At 44.1% G+C, this 18547-nt stretch overlaps 2 protein-coding genes across 5 annotated transcripts in view; one reads left to right on the forward strand and one right to left on the reverse strand.

Annotated features, from left to right (window-relative positions):
* Positions 1-11076, forward strand: part of AAMDC (adipogenesis associated Mth938 domain containing) — a 46711-nt gene extending 35635 nt beyond the window's left edge. For all 4 annotated transcript variants that reach the window (XM_030200082.1, XM_030200079.1, XM_030200080.1 and 1 more), the window contains one exon: positions 10880-11076. In XM_030200082.1, coding sequence (XP_030055942.1) covers positions 10880-11020 — 141 coding nt within the window. In that variant the 3' untranslated portion in view covers positions 11021-11076. The remainder of the gene's footprint in view (positions 1-10879) is intronic.
* A 1886-nt stretch (positions 11077-12962) lies between these two features.
* The window catches only part of INTS4 (integrator complex subunit 4), a 109670-nt gene continuing 104085 nt past the window's right edge, over positions 12963-18547 (reverse strand). Inside the window, 1 exon segment of the mRNA XM_030200084.1 lies at positions 12963-14721. Within this exon segment, the coding sequence (XP_030055944.1) occupies positions 14528-14721 (194 nt within the window). The 3' untranslated portion in view covers positions 12963-14527.

Below are 18547 nucleotides of genomic sequence, written 5' to 3' on the forward strand. Positions count from 1 at the left end.
GACTCCTCGCCCTGTGAGACAATGTGTTAATATATCCTTCCCAGGTAAGGAAAAAATTGCTTTGTGTCTTAAGGTTAACCTCAACCCGTACATATACGCCGATGATGTGACAATATACATCCCATTCAAACAAGACATCAAAGAAATCTCCAGCGAAATCAATAAAAGTCTACACATCATGAACACATGGGCAGATGCGTTCCGCCTGAAACTAAACGCAGAAAAAACTCAATGCCTGATACTCACCTCCCAATACAACACAACAGAATTCAACGTGATAAACACACCAAACCTAAAACTTCCAGTCTCAGAAACACTAAAAATCCTTGGAGTGACCATCGACTGCCACCTAACACTCGAAACTCACGCAAACAACATAACCAAGAAGATGTTCTTCAGCATTTGGAAATTGAAAAGAATTAGACCATTCTTCCCAAGATTCGTCTTCCGCAGCCTAGTGCAATCCCTCGTCCTTAGCCACTTGGATTACTGCAACTCATTATACGCTGGCTGCAAAGAGCAAATACTAAGGAAACTTCAAACAGCCCAGAACACAGCAGCCAGGCTCATCTTCGGAAAACCGAAATATGAAAGGGCAAAACCACTACGAGAGAAACTACATTGGCTTCCACTCAAGGACCGCGTTACTTTTAAAACTTGCACACTAGTCCATAAGATCATTTACGGTGAAGCCCCACCGTACATGTCTGATTTAATAAACCTACCACCTAGAAACGCCAAAAGATCATCCCGAACTCACCTCAACCTTCATTACCCAACCTGCAGGGGCTTGAAGTACAAGACGATACACGCGTCAACCTTTTCCTACAAGAGCACGAAATCTTGGAATACATTACCACGCAACCTAAGAATGATCAACGAACAAGCCTCCTTCCGTAAACTACTGAAGACACACCTGTTCGAACAAACTTATGGAAAGAGCCAAAACACATAGAGACCACTCATTGTCCACAATGCAATACACATCCGCATCTGTTCCATCATCCCTTTATCCAGTCATCCATACATTCGTCCACGGAACTATGTACACTATATGTCTAGGCGCCTAATAACGCCTAATAATGCCCTTTTTTCCCATTGTTTCCTTCTAATGTTTCTATGTTTTGTCCCATTGTTATACTACCAACGATATTCGAATGCCTCGCACAACTCTGTTCAATGTTATCCATAACTTATTTGTAACAAATGTATTTCTATTATTCAAGTCTTATTGTAAGCCACACTGAGCCCGCAAATAGGTGGGAAAATGTGGGATACAAATGCAACAAATAAATAAATAAAGGTTAAGCAGAGAGTCCTGGAGCTCCATCATAAGTAAGTCATGTAAGCGATTCCTCCACTGCCAAAAGAGGGGTTCAATTCTTGTGTCCAATTAACAAGTATGCACTTCATGCCCACCAAAAAAGCCTTATGGGCCATTACATTCTGGTATCTCGTACCCCCCTCCACTGGAGCATGGCAGCCCAACAAAATACTCGTAGGCTGCTGATTAACCGTCTTCCCTCCTATCCTTTCTAAGTACTTAACTATCCTAGTCCAAAAAGCTGTTATAGCTGAGCACTTCCAGAAAGCATGGTAGAAGTTATTGTCTGGCGCACCACAACGTCTACATTGGGCCGATTCTATATACCCCATCTGACACAGCCGAGACTGAGAGGTGTATGCCCTATATATCACTCTGACCTGGCATTCTCGAAGGTTTGCGTTTTGCGTCCATTTCAAGACTCCTCTCCAACCCTTCAACAAATCTCTCGGGGTGATCCCTCTTTGTGTGTCTGCTGTCCACTTTGCTGCCACTCGTGTGAGATCTCCCTGTGGCCGAGCCAGTAACAGCCTTTTATGTAGTATGGATATCGAAATAGGATCCTCTGATACCATCTCGAATAGTTCCCCCATCTTAGTGGTCAGATCAACACCAAGTGCTGCTCAGGGGAGTGAAGCTATATAGTGTCTGAGCTGTTCGTATGCAAAACATACCCCCCAATCTGCTGCGTCTAGCTGTAACTCGGCCATTGTTTTAAGGTTACCACTGGGTTCCAATCAATAGTGTAAAAGTATATTTCCCCCCTCTCCCCAGGATCTCAATATATGGTTTTCATCTCCCGGACGGAACGCCTCATTCCCTTGGAGGGGTAGTAATCTACTACATCTAGGATCAAAGGACCACAGCCTAGCCAGGTCCTTCCATATGGCTTTTAAGGGCCACACTAAAACACTAGTCCGCAACCTTATAGGCAGGTCCTTCAGTGCCCCATGTAAGACATACATCAGGTTTAAGGGGCTACACCTCGCTTTCTCTATCTCCAACGGGGTATAATCCTCCCTCTGCAGATACCAGTCCCCTAAATGGCGCAATAAACATGCTATGTTATAGCGTTTAATGTCCGGCACTCCCATCCCCCCACTTCTCCAAGGCCTCACCAATTGTGAAAATCGTATCTGGGGTCTTTTCCCAGCCCACAAAAATTTGGAGAGCAGTTTTTGTAAAGATCTCACTTCCTGGTGTTTGAGGTACAATGGGATCGTCTGTAAAAAGTATAGCCGCTTAGGGAAAAGCACCATATTAAACAAAGAGATGCGGCCCACCAACGATATCGGTAGTCCTGCCCATCTTCCCAATGTTCTCTTGGTGTCTTCTAGCAAGTATTCTACATTAGCACTATATAGCTGCTTGGGGTCTTTGGTAAGCTGGATCCCTAGGTATTTAAACGCACCCCCCACTCTTTTAAGTGGACAATTTAAACTTTCCCATTGTTCCTCTCTCATGTGAAGTGTCATAACCTCAGATTTATCTAGATTGAGACGAAAGCCAGAGTAATCCCCAAATTCAGCAAAAATGTCCAGTAAGGATGGCAAGGACACCTGGGGGGTCCTGTATTATAGTTAAGAGGTCGTCAGCGAAAGCCGAGATCTTAAAGGAAGTTTGCTATATCTGTACCCCTCTCACCTCCTCCATACTCTGGATATCTCTAATAAGAGGGTCAAGCACCAACACAAAAAGAAGGGGCAAGAGGGGACATCCCTGTCGGGTACCCCTGGCAATCCTGAATGTTTCTGAAGCCTGCCCATTTACCCATACCTCCACAGTAGGTCCTTGGTACAGAGTTTCTATGGCATGTAGGAAAAACCCTTCCATCCCAAATGCCCTCAGGGAGGCAAACATAAAATCCCAATTAACCCGATCAAATGCCTTTTCGGCATCAAAACTAATTATTAAGGCCGGGGTTGATGATTCATGTAGGCTTTCCAATGCTCCCAAAATCTGTCTCATATTACAAGCTACTGATCTTTCTCGTACGAAGCCCACCTGAGACTCCCCCACTATCTCCGGTAGGATCCGTGCCAGTCTGTTTGCCAGAATCTTTGCCAGTAATTTTGTTTCAAAAGAAAGCAAAGAGATAGGTCTATATGAACTGGCTAGAAGTGGGTCGCGGCCTGGTTTTAACAAGACTATGATTTGTGCTTTCCTTAAAGACTCTGGTAGTCCCCCCATCTCTATACATTTATTGAAAACCTCTGTCAGGCAAGGTACAATATCCGAGCTAAGAAGCTTATAAAACTCAGAGGAAAGTCCATCCACTCCTGGAGATTTGTGCAATGGGCTGGCACGTATTCCCCAGCTCACCTCATCTTCTGTTATTAATCTATTAAGGCTGCTTTGTTGCATCTCTGTGATCTGGGGAAGTGACTGTCCTGCTAAATAACACTCTGCTTGAAGCCCCTGATCCTCTGGAGGAGAATACAAAGTCTCATAAAACTGCCTGAATACTTCATTCACACCCTCCAGAGTATGCTGAATACCCCACTGTGTATCTCTGATTTGTGACACATATCTTGAGCCACCCGCTTGCTTCAACAGTCGTGTCATCAATTTCCCTTGCTTATTTGTATAACTGATAACGATAATAAAAATTGGATTTTTTTGCTTTGGCATGCATTAACTGGTTCAAAGATGACTGAGCCTCTAATAGCCTTGATTTATTTAAGGGCGTTGGGTTAGTTCCAAATCTCTGGCGTACCTTCCCCATCCTGTCTATCTCTGCCTCTCTGGATCTTTTCTTATAGGAATGATATGAAATTATGGCTCCTCTCAGCACGGCCTTGGCCGCTTCCCAAAATAGTATCGGATCTACATGATAACTATTCTCATTAAACTCTGAGTATTCTTTCGAATCCCAGAGTTTAATTACATGTTGAGTGAAGAAAAAATTTCTGAGATTTATTTAAAATCTACTACTTTGTAGCTTCATTGCGTGTCCCCTACTCCTTGTATTTTTGGAAAGAGTAAACAAGTGATTCAGACCCTCACGCGTGGTGTCTCCAGTGCCTCGGGGCCGATCATCTTCCAGCTGCTTGCAAGCTGTTTAAATTAATGAAGAAAAGGACCCAAGTGGCTCGAGAGGCTCAGCACAAGAGACTTTTTTTCGGATCGGTCCAGTCCTTCGATGTCGGCGGCATTGACGTTGAGGGAAGCAGCACCGAGAGTCCAAGTAATGGCTGCCGAGAGACCACTTTGAGCTGGGAGCAGCGAGGCATCGAGCAGGTCTCCACCCGTCTCGAGGCCTACTGCTATGCAGGCCCTCCGGGACCGACCTGAGTCGGACCCGGCCCCGAGGAGGCGTGAGGATTCCATGTCCTCCTCATCGGTATCAAGGAGTGTTGATGTCGGGCGAAGGCTAAGAAGCATCGCCATCGATCTCCTTCCAGACACGGTACCGAGAGCTCCGGGAAGCCGAGGGAGTCAGCACCCGAGAAACGTCTGTGCCGGGGGGACCGCTCACCCTCCATTCAGGAGGTGCCGATGCGTCTGTCGTCCGGCAGCCTGGTACTGGCTCTCGAGCCCCCTCAGATTCTGGCACCGACTCCTGCACCGGCCCCACAGCCTTTTTCGATGGCAGCTCTCGATGAGCGTCTCCGGGCCATTCTTCCAGAACTTCTGGCAGGACTGCTCCGTCAATCTGCTTCGGTACCGGAGGTGCTTGTGCCTCCCGTTCCTACTGCTGAGATGGCGTCTGGCCCATCCCCTGTGAGGAGGTCCCTGCCGGAGCAGGTTGCCACCCGGGTCGACTCTCCCTCGACGTCGGTGGAGGAAGCTTCTCCGGAGTCCAGGCAGGGGTCAACTTCTCGACATCCCCCACGAGGACGTCGATCCTCGAAGTCGAGACAGGCTCGGGTTCGGGCTGCTGTTCGAGAGCTTCTGTCCGATACCGAAGAGGAGCGTTCATGGGGAGAAGAGGAAGACCCCAGGTATTTTTTGGAGGAAGACTCCTGTGGGCTTCCTTCTGATCCTACTCCACCTATTGAAGTCAGGCAGTCTCCACCTGAGAGTCTTACTTTTTCATCTTTTGTGCGGGAAATGTCTAAGGACATTCCATTTCCCATGGAGGTTGTGGATGAGCCCAGGGCTGAGATGCTCGAGGCCCTGGATTATCCTTCTCCACCTGCAGAGGTTGCAACGGACCCCCTGCATAATACGTTCAGGGAAGCGATGTTGCGGAATTGGTCTTGCCTTCTCTCTAATTCAGTTGTCAACAAGAAGTCCGTCCAAGTACTGAGTCCATGGTGAGCCTGCAATGGTGAAGGCCCAACTTCCTCATGATTCTATGGTGGTGGACTCTGCTCTTAGAAGAGCCAAGAGTACTAAAGACTATGCCTCGGCGCCCCCGGGCAGAGAGTCTAGGACCTTGTTGGATTCTTTTGGGAGGCATTCGTATCAGGCTGGAATGTTCGCCGCCAAGATCCAAACATACTAGCTGTACACGAGCATTCACTTATAGAACTCGGTGAGGCAACTGTCCAGTTTAGTTGAAGCTCTCCCTTTGGAGCTTGCTGAACCTTTTCACCAGGTGGTCAGGCAGCAGAAGGCGTGTCGCAAATTCCTGGCCAGGGGTGCTTACGACACTTTTGATGCCGCATCCCGAGTAGCTGCTCAGGGTATCGTGATGCGCAGACTCTCATGGCTGCATGTCTCGGACCTGGATCAGAAGACCCAGCAGCGAATGGCAGATGTTCCTTGCCGGGGGGATAATCTTTTTGGAGAGAAGGTTGAGGATATGGTCGATACCCTCAAGAAGCATCATGATGCAATGGATTCTCTCTCCCGCCGGACTGCCTTCTCTACTACCTCCTCCACTAGGAGGTTTTTTGGAGGGAGGAGGAGTGCTCCCTATTCCTATAATAGGCGTAGGTACACTCCTACCTCTCGACAGCCTGTTCAAGCTCACTTCCAGCAGGCTCGCTCTCGTCAGCGGCGTGCACCTAAGGCCCCTCCGGTTCCCCAGCAAAAGGAAGGGACGGGCTTTTAACTGGTTCCAGAGCAGCATAGCCGCAGTAAAACTATCCGTTCCGGACGATCTACCTGTTGGGGGGAGGTTGATATTTTTTCACCAAAGGTGACCTCTTATAACCTCCGACAGGTGGGTTCTTCAAATAGTCTGGTTAGGATACGCTCTCAATCTGGTATCCAAACCTCCAAATTGCCCACCGGGAGCTCAATCCTTCAGCTCCCAGCACAAGCAGGTACTTGCAGAGGAACTCTCCGCCCTTCTAAAGGCCAATGCGGTCGAACCTTTACCACCAGGGGAAGAAGGGCTGGGATTCTATTCCAGGTACTTCCTTGTGCAAAAGAAAACAGGGGGGATGCGTCCCATCCTAGACCTGAGGGCCTTGAACAAATGCCTAGTCCGAGAAAAGTTCAGGATGCTTTCCCTAGGCACCCTTCTTCCCATGATTCAGGAGAACCATTGGCTATGCTCTCTGGACTTAAAGGACACCTATACTCACATCTCGGTGCTCCCAAGCCACAGGAAGTACCTCCGATTTCGACTGGGAACTCAGCACTTTCAGTACTGTGTATTACCCTTTGGTCTAGCATCTGCGCCCAGGGTCTTTACAAAGTGCTTGGCAGTTGTCGCAGCATCGCTACGCAGACTGGGCATGCATGTGTTCCCTTATCTCGACGATTGGCTGGTGAAGAACACCTCGGAGGCAGGAGTTCTACGATCCATGCAGATTACTATTCAACTGCTCGAGCTGCTGGGGTTTGTCATAAATTATCCCAAGTCCCACCTGATTCCAGTACAGAAGTTGGAATTCATAGGAGCTCTGTTGAACACATGGATGTCTCAAGCTTATCTCCCCCAGGCAAGGGCAGACAATCTTCTGGCCTTAGTGTCCTCAGCTCGAACATCTCAACAGATCACAGCTCGGCAGATGTTGAGGCTTCTGGGCCACATGGCCTCCACAGTTCATGTGACTCCCATGGCACGTCTACATATGAGATCAGCTCAATGGACCCTAGCTTCCCAGTGGTGTCAGGCTACAGGGGATCTAGAGGATGTTATCCATCTTACCACCGATTTTTGCAATTCTCTACAGTGGTGGACCATTCGCTCCAATCTGACCTTGGGACGTCCATTCCAAATTCCTCAGCCACAAAAAGTGCTGATGACGGATGCATCCCTCCTGGGGTGGGGAGCTCATGTAGATGGGCTTCGCACTCAAGGAGTTTGGTCTTTTCAGGAAACAGGTCTTCAGATCAACCTCCTGGAATTACGAGCGATCTGGAATGCTCTAAAGGCTTTCAGAGACTGGCTGTCCAATCAAGTTATCCTAATTCAGACAATCAGGTTGCGATGTATTACACCAACAAGCAGGGGGGCACCGGATCTCGCCCTCTGTGTCAGGAAGCCGTCAGGATGTGGCTTTGGGCGCATCAGCATGGCATGCTTCTCCAAGCCACGTATCTGGCAGGCGTAAACAACAGTCTGGCCGACAGATTGAGCAGGATAATGCAACCTCACGAGTGGTCACTGAACATGGATGTTGTCCACAAGATCTTCCGAGCGTGGGGCACCCCCTCGGTGGATCTTTTTGCCACTCAGACCAATCACAAGGTCCCTCAATTCTGTTCCAGGCTTCAGGCCCACGACAGACTAGCATCAGATGCTTTTCTCCTACATTGGGGGACAGACCTTCTGTATGTGTATCCTCCCATACCTTTAGTAGGGAAGACTGCTGAAACTCAGGCAAGAGCGCGGAACCATGATTCTGATAGCACCTTTCTGGCCCCGTCAGATCTGGTTTCCTCTTCTTCTGGACTTGTCCTCCAAAGAACCGTGGAGATTGGACTGTTTTCCGCCCTCATCACTCAGAGTCGCTTCTACATCCCAACCTCCAGTCTCTGGCTCTCATGGCCTGGATGTTGAGGACTTAGAAGTTGCCGCTTTAGGCCTTTCAGAGGGTGTCTCACGAGTCTTGCTTGCTTCCAGGAAAGATTCCACAAAAAAGTTATTCTTTTAAATGGAGGTTTGCCGTCTGGTGTGACAGCAAGGCCCTAGATCCCTTTTCTTGTCCTACACGGACCCTGCTTGAATACCTTCTACACTTATCAGAGTCTGGTCTTAAGACTAACTCAGTAAGGGTTCATCTTAGTGCAATCAGTGCTTATCATCAACGTGTAGAGGGTAAGCCTATCTCTGGACAGCCTTTAGTTGTTCGCTTCATGCGAGGTTTGCTTATTGTCAAAGCCCCCTGTCAAACCTCCACCAGTGTCCTATTAAATGGGCTCCAGAATTTTTTCTATTTCCTAAGAAGCCTCCATGTCTCACAAAATCCCAAGCCTTGTTGGTGAGACACGCAATGTCGGTTGCCAGGGTGACTTTGGCTGCTCACTGGAAATCTCCTTTAGTTCCCTCTCATGTTCATTGGTTGCATAAACTTGGGTACATTTGTGATGGAGAAACCTTGGGCGACTCGTCACACCCTTACTAAGTGGGAGGCAATTTGGGAGCCTTTCCTGACCAATTGTTCTGGTTAATTAAAGATGGGGGGGGGGGGGGGAGGAGTTTGAGGTTGGGAAGGGGGGGGGGGGTGGACCAGGTGAAAGAGTATTTTCATAGATTCCTCCTAAGCCTCTTTCCTCTTAACTTCATCATATGCCCTCATTCCACAGTTTTCCTTCATTTGAAAAAGGCTCACCTCCTGTACATTAATGCCACTGAGGTATTTAAACGTCTCTATCATATCCCCTCTCCCACCTCTCTTCTAGCATATACATGTTGAGGTTCCTAAGCCTGTCCCTATATGTTTTATGACCGAGACTACATACCAATTTCGTAGCTGCCCTCTGGACCGACTCCATCCTGTTTATATCCTTCTGTAGGTGCGGCCTCCAGAATTGCACACAGTACTCAAAATGGGGCCTCACCAGAGACTTACACAAGGGCACTATCACCTCTTTTTTCCTGCTGGTCATCCCTCTCCTTATGCAGCCAAGCATCCTTCTGGCTTTGACTGTCGCTTTTTCTACCTGTTTGGAGACCTTAAGGTCATCAGACACAATCACACCCAAGCCCCGTTCTTCTTTCATATACAGAAGTACTTCACCCCCTATATTGTACCGTTCCCCTGGATTCTTATAACCCAAGTGCATGACCCTGCATTTCTTAGTATTTGCTGCTTATGCTGACACAGTTGTATAACTTTACTGTGTTTGCCTTGTGGTTCAATTCAAGCAGTTTACATTTATTATATGCAGGTACTTTTCTGTGCTCCTAGTGAGTTAAATCCCATGTGTACAGAACTGGACTACTGGAGTAACCTACTGGTTAGAGCAGTGGCTGAGAACTAGGAGTTCAAATCCCTTGTCTCTCACCGGCAACCTTTGTGACTTTGGTCAAGTCTCATCTCCCACTGCTTCAAGCACCCATTTGGATTGTATGCTGTTTGGTACGGGTCTTACCGTACCTGAATACTGCTTGTCATTGTACAGCCCTGTGTACATCCAGTATATAGCTTATGCTTTAGCATTGCTATAAAAATAGTTTGGCAGAGGAGTAGGCAACTGCAGTAAGCTTTGTTCCCTTTGCACTAAAGTTTAGATGGGTCCACGTTTTTCACTTAAATACTGAATTTCTGGTCACTTTAGAATGCAAGCAGTATGTCATTAACATGTCATTTTATGCATGAGTTGTACAAATTTGCATCATCTTCTGTAAACAAGGTACTTGCAGACCCCACCCACAATCAAACTTTTGTATCTAGGGCAACGGAAGGTTAAGTGAGTTGCCCAGAGTCGCAAGGAACCACAGTGAGAATCAAACCCAGGTCCTCAGCCCACTGTACTAGTATGTTGTTAAGATCGGTGAAGCAAACTCCTACTGTAATGCATTTTGAATTGTATTTTTTAGACAGCAGATGTAGAAAATATAGAAAAGGATTAATACTTCTACATGGCACTGTATGATTAGTTTTATATATTTTCTGTAGTCTGTATCCCTTTCCTCAAGGAGCTACACTGCTGTAGCTTACACAGATATCTCTGATTTACAGACTCAATGTTACATTTATGTATTGTTCTATTACTTTTACCTTTATTTTTTTTTAATGTTACTTAACATCATTTGTTTTCTTCTTATTTCAACTACTATGGCTATGCTCTGTGAATTAACTGGTTCTACGGTAAAAAAAAAATAACAGCAGTATCAATTTAAAAATTAGAAATGTATTTGCATTTGTTTGCTTTTATAGTTTATGGTACATTATTTTTATTATTTTAATTTTATATAACCCTGAGGCTTTGTTAGATAATCAAGATTAAATAATTTATTAAACAATATTTTTAGTACTGCAGAACGAATCACAAAAGATTAAGGGCTTCTTATCAAGCCAAGCTAACGGCTCCCGGCGTGGTAATGCCAACAAAGCCCATTTACTTTGAATGGGCTCTGTCGGCATTGGCGCGCAGGAACCGCTAGCACGGCTTGATTAAAAGCGGCCCTAAGTCGTATAAATGCCAAAAGCAGGCCAGACCTAAGTAATGTTGGAAAACTAATTTTTCTGTTAATGTGCTGTACAGGTACCCTCCTCTACAGTGGATTATGTGAAAAAGAATGGGATTGACGTGCTGGTGCTGCAAACTGAGAAGGCAGTGAAGGAGTACAATGCCCTCGCAGCTCAAGGGGTCAAAGTAGGAGGGGTCTTCCATTCAACCTGCTAATCCAGCCACTGCACATAGTACTCTGATGTGTTCATGGAATAAAAATGGGTCACTATACAAGCTTTTTCCTTTCTTATTTATTGTTCACAATTGGATGAGGTGTGGTGTTAACTTTATCATTATACTAGGTGGGCTGAAATAAAAATAAACACATTTCTTATCACCGTGAGAATGGGAAGCATTTACAAAAGAATACAGGTGCTTATAGTTAAGACAATGTTTCAATAATTTGTGTTCCACAGCTTTCCTACAAAAAGGTTATTGTTCAAGACCACACTTATCCAGCTCATGGTACCAATGTGCATTGACCAATTGATGTTTTTTTTTTCATATTTTATATAAAGACTCCTGAAGCAGGCTAACAGACGAAACATGGTACTGTGTCATTTCTGGTTGGCCTGGTCTATTTCCCACTCTTTTTGTGCTGCTGTTGTTTTGTCGTGGGATCTCGGCATACCTTCGCCTTGGCGGACCCTCACTGAACACAAACATACTAGGCCATAATCTATTTAGGAAGGACCTTTCTATATGAGAAACAATATAAAAGTGACTGAAATGCAGGGGGCCTGGAGATAGAAAGAAGCTATATGGTTGGCCTTTACTTTTTGAGATGACTTTGTGGCATGAGCCACATCCAGAAAAATTTATATAGGCTTCCTACAAAACAGCAGCCTTTTTACTACTACTACTACTACTACTATTTAGCATTTCTATAGCGCTACAAGGCGTACGAGGCGCTGCACAAACATAGAAGAAAGACAGTCCCTGCTCAAAGAGCTTACAATCTAATAGACAAAAAATAAATAAAATAAAGTAAGCAAAATAAGCTTGAACCACCACAATTTTATCTCCTTCATTAAGAAAAGTTACCAGGAGTATACTCTAGCTAAGACTCAAGAAATACTAATAAATCCACACTCTCTGAAGGACCCATAACAGCCAGAGCCCCTTCCTGGTCATCAACATGAACTTTAACATTTAACAAAAACTATTTCTTTGGCTCTGAGCAAAGCCAAGACATCTCAAAAGTATTTCTTTACCAATATTTCAGCTGAAAGGTAATGAGTAAAAGGAAAATGAAGAAACTCAATATTCCTAATTTCTAAGATGATTCTCCATAGCCTTCAACTTCTGATGCAGAGAGAGGCTATCCTTAATTGCTAAAGTTTGGTAGATTGTAAAGAAAAAATGTTTAAATCCATAGGCTGCATATGAGAATAAGCTACCTTATCTCTTTAAACTTAGATATAGATTCAGAAGTAAAACAGTACAAGTGAGGAACAATAATCTTTAATAAATCCTCTATGAAGGAAATAACTGCCCATATATCTAAAAGTAGTATCTTGTAAGCTCTAGTACAGTGTCAATAGGAAAATATACTGCTTTAGGCAAAATGGAGGGGGGTATAGAGAAATTAAAGAATTCCTACCACATTTGCACGAGAGTCAGTCAGTAGTGATAGATGAGGTTGAGTTCTATCAGCCGAGCTAAACAAAACTAACAGCGTACTCATCAGCATGACCTTCCAACTTGGTTCCAACTACCACATGCCTGTCCATTGGGCCTCCCACTACTGGAGACTATCATAGTCAGATTTAACGTTTTCCATGGTAATAAACCAACAAGGCCGCCACTCAAACAACAGTTCAATAAAGAAACTCCCCATCACCTTCGGCACACCAAGGGGCCAGGCATACCCCTTTTGCACACCCCTGCAGCCATGGTAGAACTTGCCAGATTTTAACAGCATACTGGGCACCTGATGATGTCAGACACTATGCCACTCTGTTCCAATCCTGGGCAAGTCTACTCCTCCACTATACAGTGGTTACCCTGAAGGGATTTTGTCAGCAGTAGTAAGGGAGTCAATCGAATGAAAAGATCTGTTCCTATGGATACCTGAGTCAGTATCAGAGGGGAAGTTGGATTTGGAATGTATGTCTGTCTGATAAACATCCCCACCAATTTTTTTTTTTTTTTTTTTTTTAATGGAGAGGAGAGCTGGAACATCTATACAGTCTGGTGGAGAAAAAAAAAAGACTGAGGAGAAGAAGCTACAATGAGCGTTAAGACCCATGCATGCTGAGAGGCCTGAAAAGGAAAGGTTTTACTGAGCTAAGAGAACACTTCAAACAGGATCCAGCTGGAAGATGTCACCAGCAAGTGTGCTTACATATCCCCTGCTGGTCAACAAAGAATATCATAACACCTCCACTGAATTTGGCCATGAAGCATGTCCCTTTAACTTTTTCTTGAGTATCTCTGCATTTTAATATAACAGAAATTTGTGAAACCTGTAGAATGTCTAAACATCTGCTTTCTTGGGCTTTAGGCCATAGTCCTGGAGAGTTGGCTGTAAGTCTCCTGGCTTATAGTGCTGGTAGGAGGTAACGTACTCCTGTTTGGGGTGAGGAAAAGGAATGCAGCTGCTGCTATGCTGGTAACCCCTGCCACCAATTGAGTAGCAGAAAAAGGATAATGCCCCCCCCCCCCCCCCCTACAGGCCTCAGTCACTGAGGGAATATTACGTTACCAAATGTCTGGGAAACATGGGTATAAAACAAAGGGAAAAATGGATTTCCTCATTCAAACTAAAGCAGTCGAAACAGGTTACGACCGTGTTCTGAAAAGATTAACTAAAAAAAGCTACTTCCATGGAGGTTTACGTTAGCAGGGACATTTAAAATCATACTTTAACTTCCTTAGTAAAATAATCATGCATTTCAATACGTAAAGAAGTAGTGAGGGAATCTGGTTGATCTGGTCCAAGCTTTACACAGCGCTCACAGACTTGTGGTTTTTCAGCAGTACATTTCTTTGCATGCCTTGGGAAAAACAAAACCTAGGCTAGAAACTGGAGCTAGCTGCTACAGTATGAGGAGGTAGCCACTCTTCCATATATCACAATATTAGAAATGATGTAAAGCCTGTGGAACTTCTAAAAAAGCAAAATTAAACTTACAACAAACTAAAGAAATGGTGAGTGCATTCCTTCCCTCCTAACAGAATGCAGCGCTACAATTACAAAACTCACAAATGAAAGACGGTAAGAGCGGTGAGCAAACAGGATGGGAATTCAAAATGACTAACATTATGAAGAAACAGAATAAACAAAATCCAAGACAAACAGAAAGTACCACACCTCACAAAGAAAATCCCAAATGGAATTGGTGGGTGGGACTGTAGGAAATCAATTACTGAATAGCACTCTTGCCTTCCATCAACATAGTTTATGAAGAAAACATTTACATATAGCAGTGTTGCATTTTCAGTGCAAAGTGATGAGCTGGAGTTATTCTCTGACTATATGTATAATAACTGGATGGTTGTTGCTTGAAGATACTGCTAAACAAATGCAGTTCGGAGGTTCACTATTATGTGTGAATACAAATACATTTCAGTCAGTGAAGTGAGCCAGTGTAGATGGTACGCTGAACCCAGCAGAGTAGAGAAAATGTTTCCTGAGCAGTATGACAGGCCTACAGCCTGGCCTGTTCTTGCCAACAGTCATCGTCGAGTGGGTTTGGGCATTATATACACTTTGACTGGCTTGCTGAAGGGTATAGTGCCTTCAGTACAGTTTTCTGGTTGCGATGGTACATCCATACTATCATTCCAACCGGATTTTGCAATTCTGTTTGAAGCTTTGCTTCTGCTAGAACTGTAGGCCAACATCAACCTCACTTCAATCTGGCAAGGCTCTGGAGAAACATGACAAAGATCTGTCAGTAAAGGAAGTTCTCTACTTAAAAAAACATTCATCCAACTCAAACAGTACATTAAAAAAATGAATTTTCATGATTGGTATATAGATGTAACTGATTAAACCACCTATATTTAAATTCTTTTATTATTAGTGTCAGTCTAAGAACCTTTATAACTTAAAAATAGTAATTCTCCAAATCAAAGAGATACATAAGCACATTCCAACAAGAAAAAACACACAGGTATTCACAAACAGCTTTAGGGCTACCAACTGACACCATCTATCTCCAGAACAGGTCTATCCAGTCCTATTTTGATACAACAATATGCATAGTCCTGCCTTTCCCAGACACTGGAGAGCTGCAGAAGCCGTTCATGATATGGGGATAAAATCCTGTCCTTAAAACTGGAGTCAGCCCATTCTAAGCAGGATACACCAGTGGAAAAGTGAAGGTGTTCTCCAAGGATAAGTCACATCTAACATTACTCATTCAGTAAATCAGAGGACTAAATGTCAATAACTGGGTACTTGTTAATGAATAAACATTAAGATTTTCTTATTTCAACTGAGAAATCATAGATACACAAGTGGAGAAAGCCAGGACTTTTTAGTTAATCTTTTCAGAACACAGTCGTAACCTGTTTGTTTGAATGAGGAACACCTTCTTTCTGAGAAGTTCTGAGAGAAGAGGACATTTCTCTGGTAAGTGAACAGTATTTTGCTTTGGGAACTTGTTTAAGGAAGGAATTGTAGGTTAGTGATAGGCAGAATAAAAATATAAAAAAGCAAACTATCAACTGATCTCCATACTCTTTTCCCCCTAGTTTTAAAACTTGAACTTTGTACCACTGCAGGACCTAGTTTAGTATTAAGGGGTGGGGGTAGGGGGGGGGGAGACAGAGAGAAAAGCAAGCATTATTAACTAGTTTCCATCGTGTACAACCCTTTCCCCATAGTTTTAAACTGACATTTTCTCTATAAGTACACATTTTTCCCATAGTTTTAAACTGAAACCTTTTCTAGAGGTAGAAACTTAACAGCCAATAAAAGATAGAGGGAAGGCTCAAAGTTTATTCTAAAACACAGTAATTTTTCTATTCTTTGGTTGCTGGAGAGGTAGCACTACCACTGACCTCAATTAGGTGTTAATTAAGGTGTGAAGAAGTAGATTATTTGCATAGATTACTAAGGGCAACCTGATTACTGAGTTAGCTTGAAGCAGCCTGTTTTGAAAAAGTCCCCTTAAATTCAAAACTATATAAAGAGGAAACGTCCCACTGAACTTTCTTTCTGAGAAGTTCTGAGAGAAGAGGACATTTCTCTGGTAAGTGAACATTATTTTGCTTTGTGCTTTGGGAACTTAAAGATTGGGGTTTAAAAGAGGAATTGTAGTTTAGTGATAGGCAGAATAAAAATATAAAAAAGCAAACTTTATCAACTAATCGCCATACACATGTCACAAGACATTGCCATTGGGCTGGCTAGCTGGGTTCACATCAGGCTCTGCAACTTAGATTACATAACTACATTTTCTGCTTATTTAAACCCAAACTTTTACTGACTTCTGCTCAGTCTTTGTTGAGGCACCAGTCCTCAATTTTACTCGGAACTTCTTCCATTTATTTTTGGCTGGAAAAAAAGGAAATTTTATCTCCCCTAAATAACTCTCCTCATGCACTGAGACTGGAGCTGGATCCTTATATCTATCCTTCCTCTAGGACAATAAAGAAAAAGCCTACAGCAACCTGCATCAATTGGACCATCCAAGGATATCAGAACCAGAAACTCTAAAGTTCATATCTACAATCCGTGAGTTAAAAAATGTATTTTAACTACATAATCTACTTCTATAACTCTGAATCTTCTAGATTCCTTAAAACTAAAGGAAACCTATGCACTGTCTCCATGAATTTCACATAGAAGTGCTAAGTGCAGCATTTGTTTCTCTATTTGATGGAAGACTTTGATCTCACAGGCCTGGTCTGAATTTACAACTTTAAAAGGTCTGTTCTTTCAGCTATTAAAGCCTTAACCCTGCATTGCCAACTAGGAAGACTGCTGATCTACAGGGAGGCTCATTTTCAAAGCACTTAGCCTCCCAAAGTTCCATAGAAACCTATGGAACTTAGCCTCCCAAAGTGCTTTGAAAATATGCCTCAGGGTGTACTCCAAAGAGTGGACTGCAGCGCCACCCAGTGAAATTTTGCCTAGCTAGCTTCTGACACAAAAATGTGTCATGCAAGCATCCCAATGGTGTGTGGGAGAGGAAACCATAACCCCCACAAACCAAAGAGAAGACAAAAGTGCAATAGGTCAAACACTTACATAACAGTACTTAAAAGATCACCTCATTGTCACACCAAAGCTACCCACAGCACCCCCAGACCACCTTTGGGAACTATAGGACTGGTGAATGCCAGATCAGCTGCAAAGAAATCCTTGGTGATCCAAGATGCCATAAATGAACAGCATCTTGACATCCTAGGAATAAGTGAAACCTGGCTAGATGAAAGTGGGGGTTTACCACTGTCTGAACTATGCCCAACAGGGTTCAACATCAACCAAGACCAGGAAGACAGGGTGGAGGGGTAGCAGTCTTGACTAACCAGAATATCCATCCCCCAGCTACATGGATCAGAATCTCTTTTAATCCAACTTGAAGAGGAGAAGCCAATCTGGCTGCTCATGGTATACAGAGCACCTTGTAACTACACATTATCCGTGCAAAAACTCGTGACCCTGAAATACCCTAGGTTGGTGATCATGGGGGACTTTAATCTACACATCAAAACCCCAGATACCACCACAGCTGCCTTTCTGGACACGATGACAGCACTAGAATTTACACAGGTGATCAATTCTCCAACCCACGAAAAGGGCCACATACTAGACCTGGTATTCTACAAATGGGTGGATTATCCCAGAATTCTAGGATAACAGTATTGAAATAACACCCCTATCATAGTCAGACCATTTTCTAATTAAATTCTCCCTAAGTGACCACCTGAAACAAATGGCACCTCCCAGAATTTGGAAGAAGATCAGAGACAAAAAAAAGCTGACCGCTGAGAATTTCCTAGAGGCCTTGAACTATCCACATGTAGATGAAAAGACAACAGTGTCAGAACACGTTGACATCTGGAACACACACTTAGCCAAGACCTTAGAGAAAACAGCACCACTAAAAAAGGCCCCACTCACAAAATCTCACCTTGGTTTTCTCCAGAACTTCAGATCCTTAAACGCGAAGGACAAAAACTGGAAAGGAGATGGCGCAAATCTCACCTGGATGAAGAGGAAGCACACGGCAAAATACCGCCAAGACTTAACAGCAACCAAAAACCAGTATTTCTCTCAATGCATTGCACAGGCTGCCAATTCAACCAAGCAGCTGTTCAGTATAGTAAATAGCCTACTGCAACCCCCACAACAAACCAGCCTCCCCAGTCTAAACTGAACTGCAATGATTTTGCTGCATACTTTGCCAACAAAATTAAAAGTCTCCACCAGGATTTACAGGCAATCCCACCCAGTGCCCAACCAGTCAACCAGGGGTGCACAAACTCGCCCCCTCCTAACAGAGACAGATGGAACACTTTTAACCTAATGACAGAGGAGAGCCTTGACAAACTCCTAAGAGACCTTTGACTAACTACCTGCTCCCTCGATCCTTGCCCATCAAAGATAGTGCAGCAGGCAAGTATGGGCCTTATAGAAGGCGCCACAAAAATTGTGAACCCCTCTCTTTTTAATGGGCAACTACCAACAGCAATAAAAAGGGCAGTGGTTCGCCCTCTGCTGAAGAAAAACAACCTTGACCT

This window comes from Microcaecilia unicolor, chromosome 4, assembly GCF_901765095.1.
Source record: "Microcaecilia unicolor chromosome 4, aMicUni1.1, whole genome shotgun sequence".
In the NCBI taxonomy this organism is placed as follows: domain Eukaryota; kingdom Metazoa; phylum Chordata; class Amphibia; order Gymnophiona; family Siphonopidae; genus Microcaecilia; species Microcaecilia unicolor.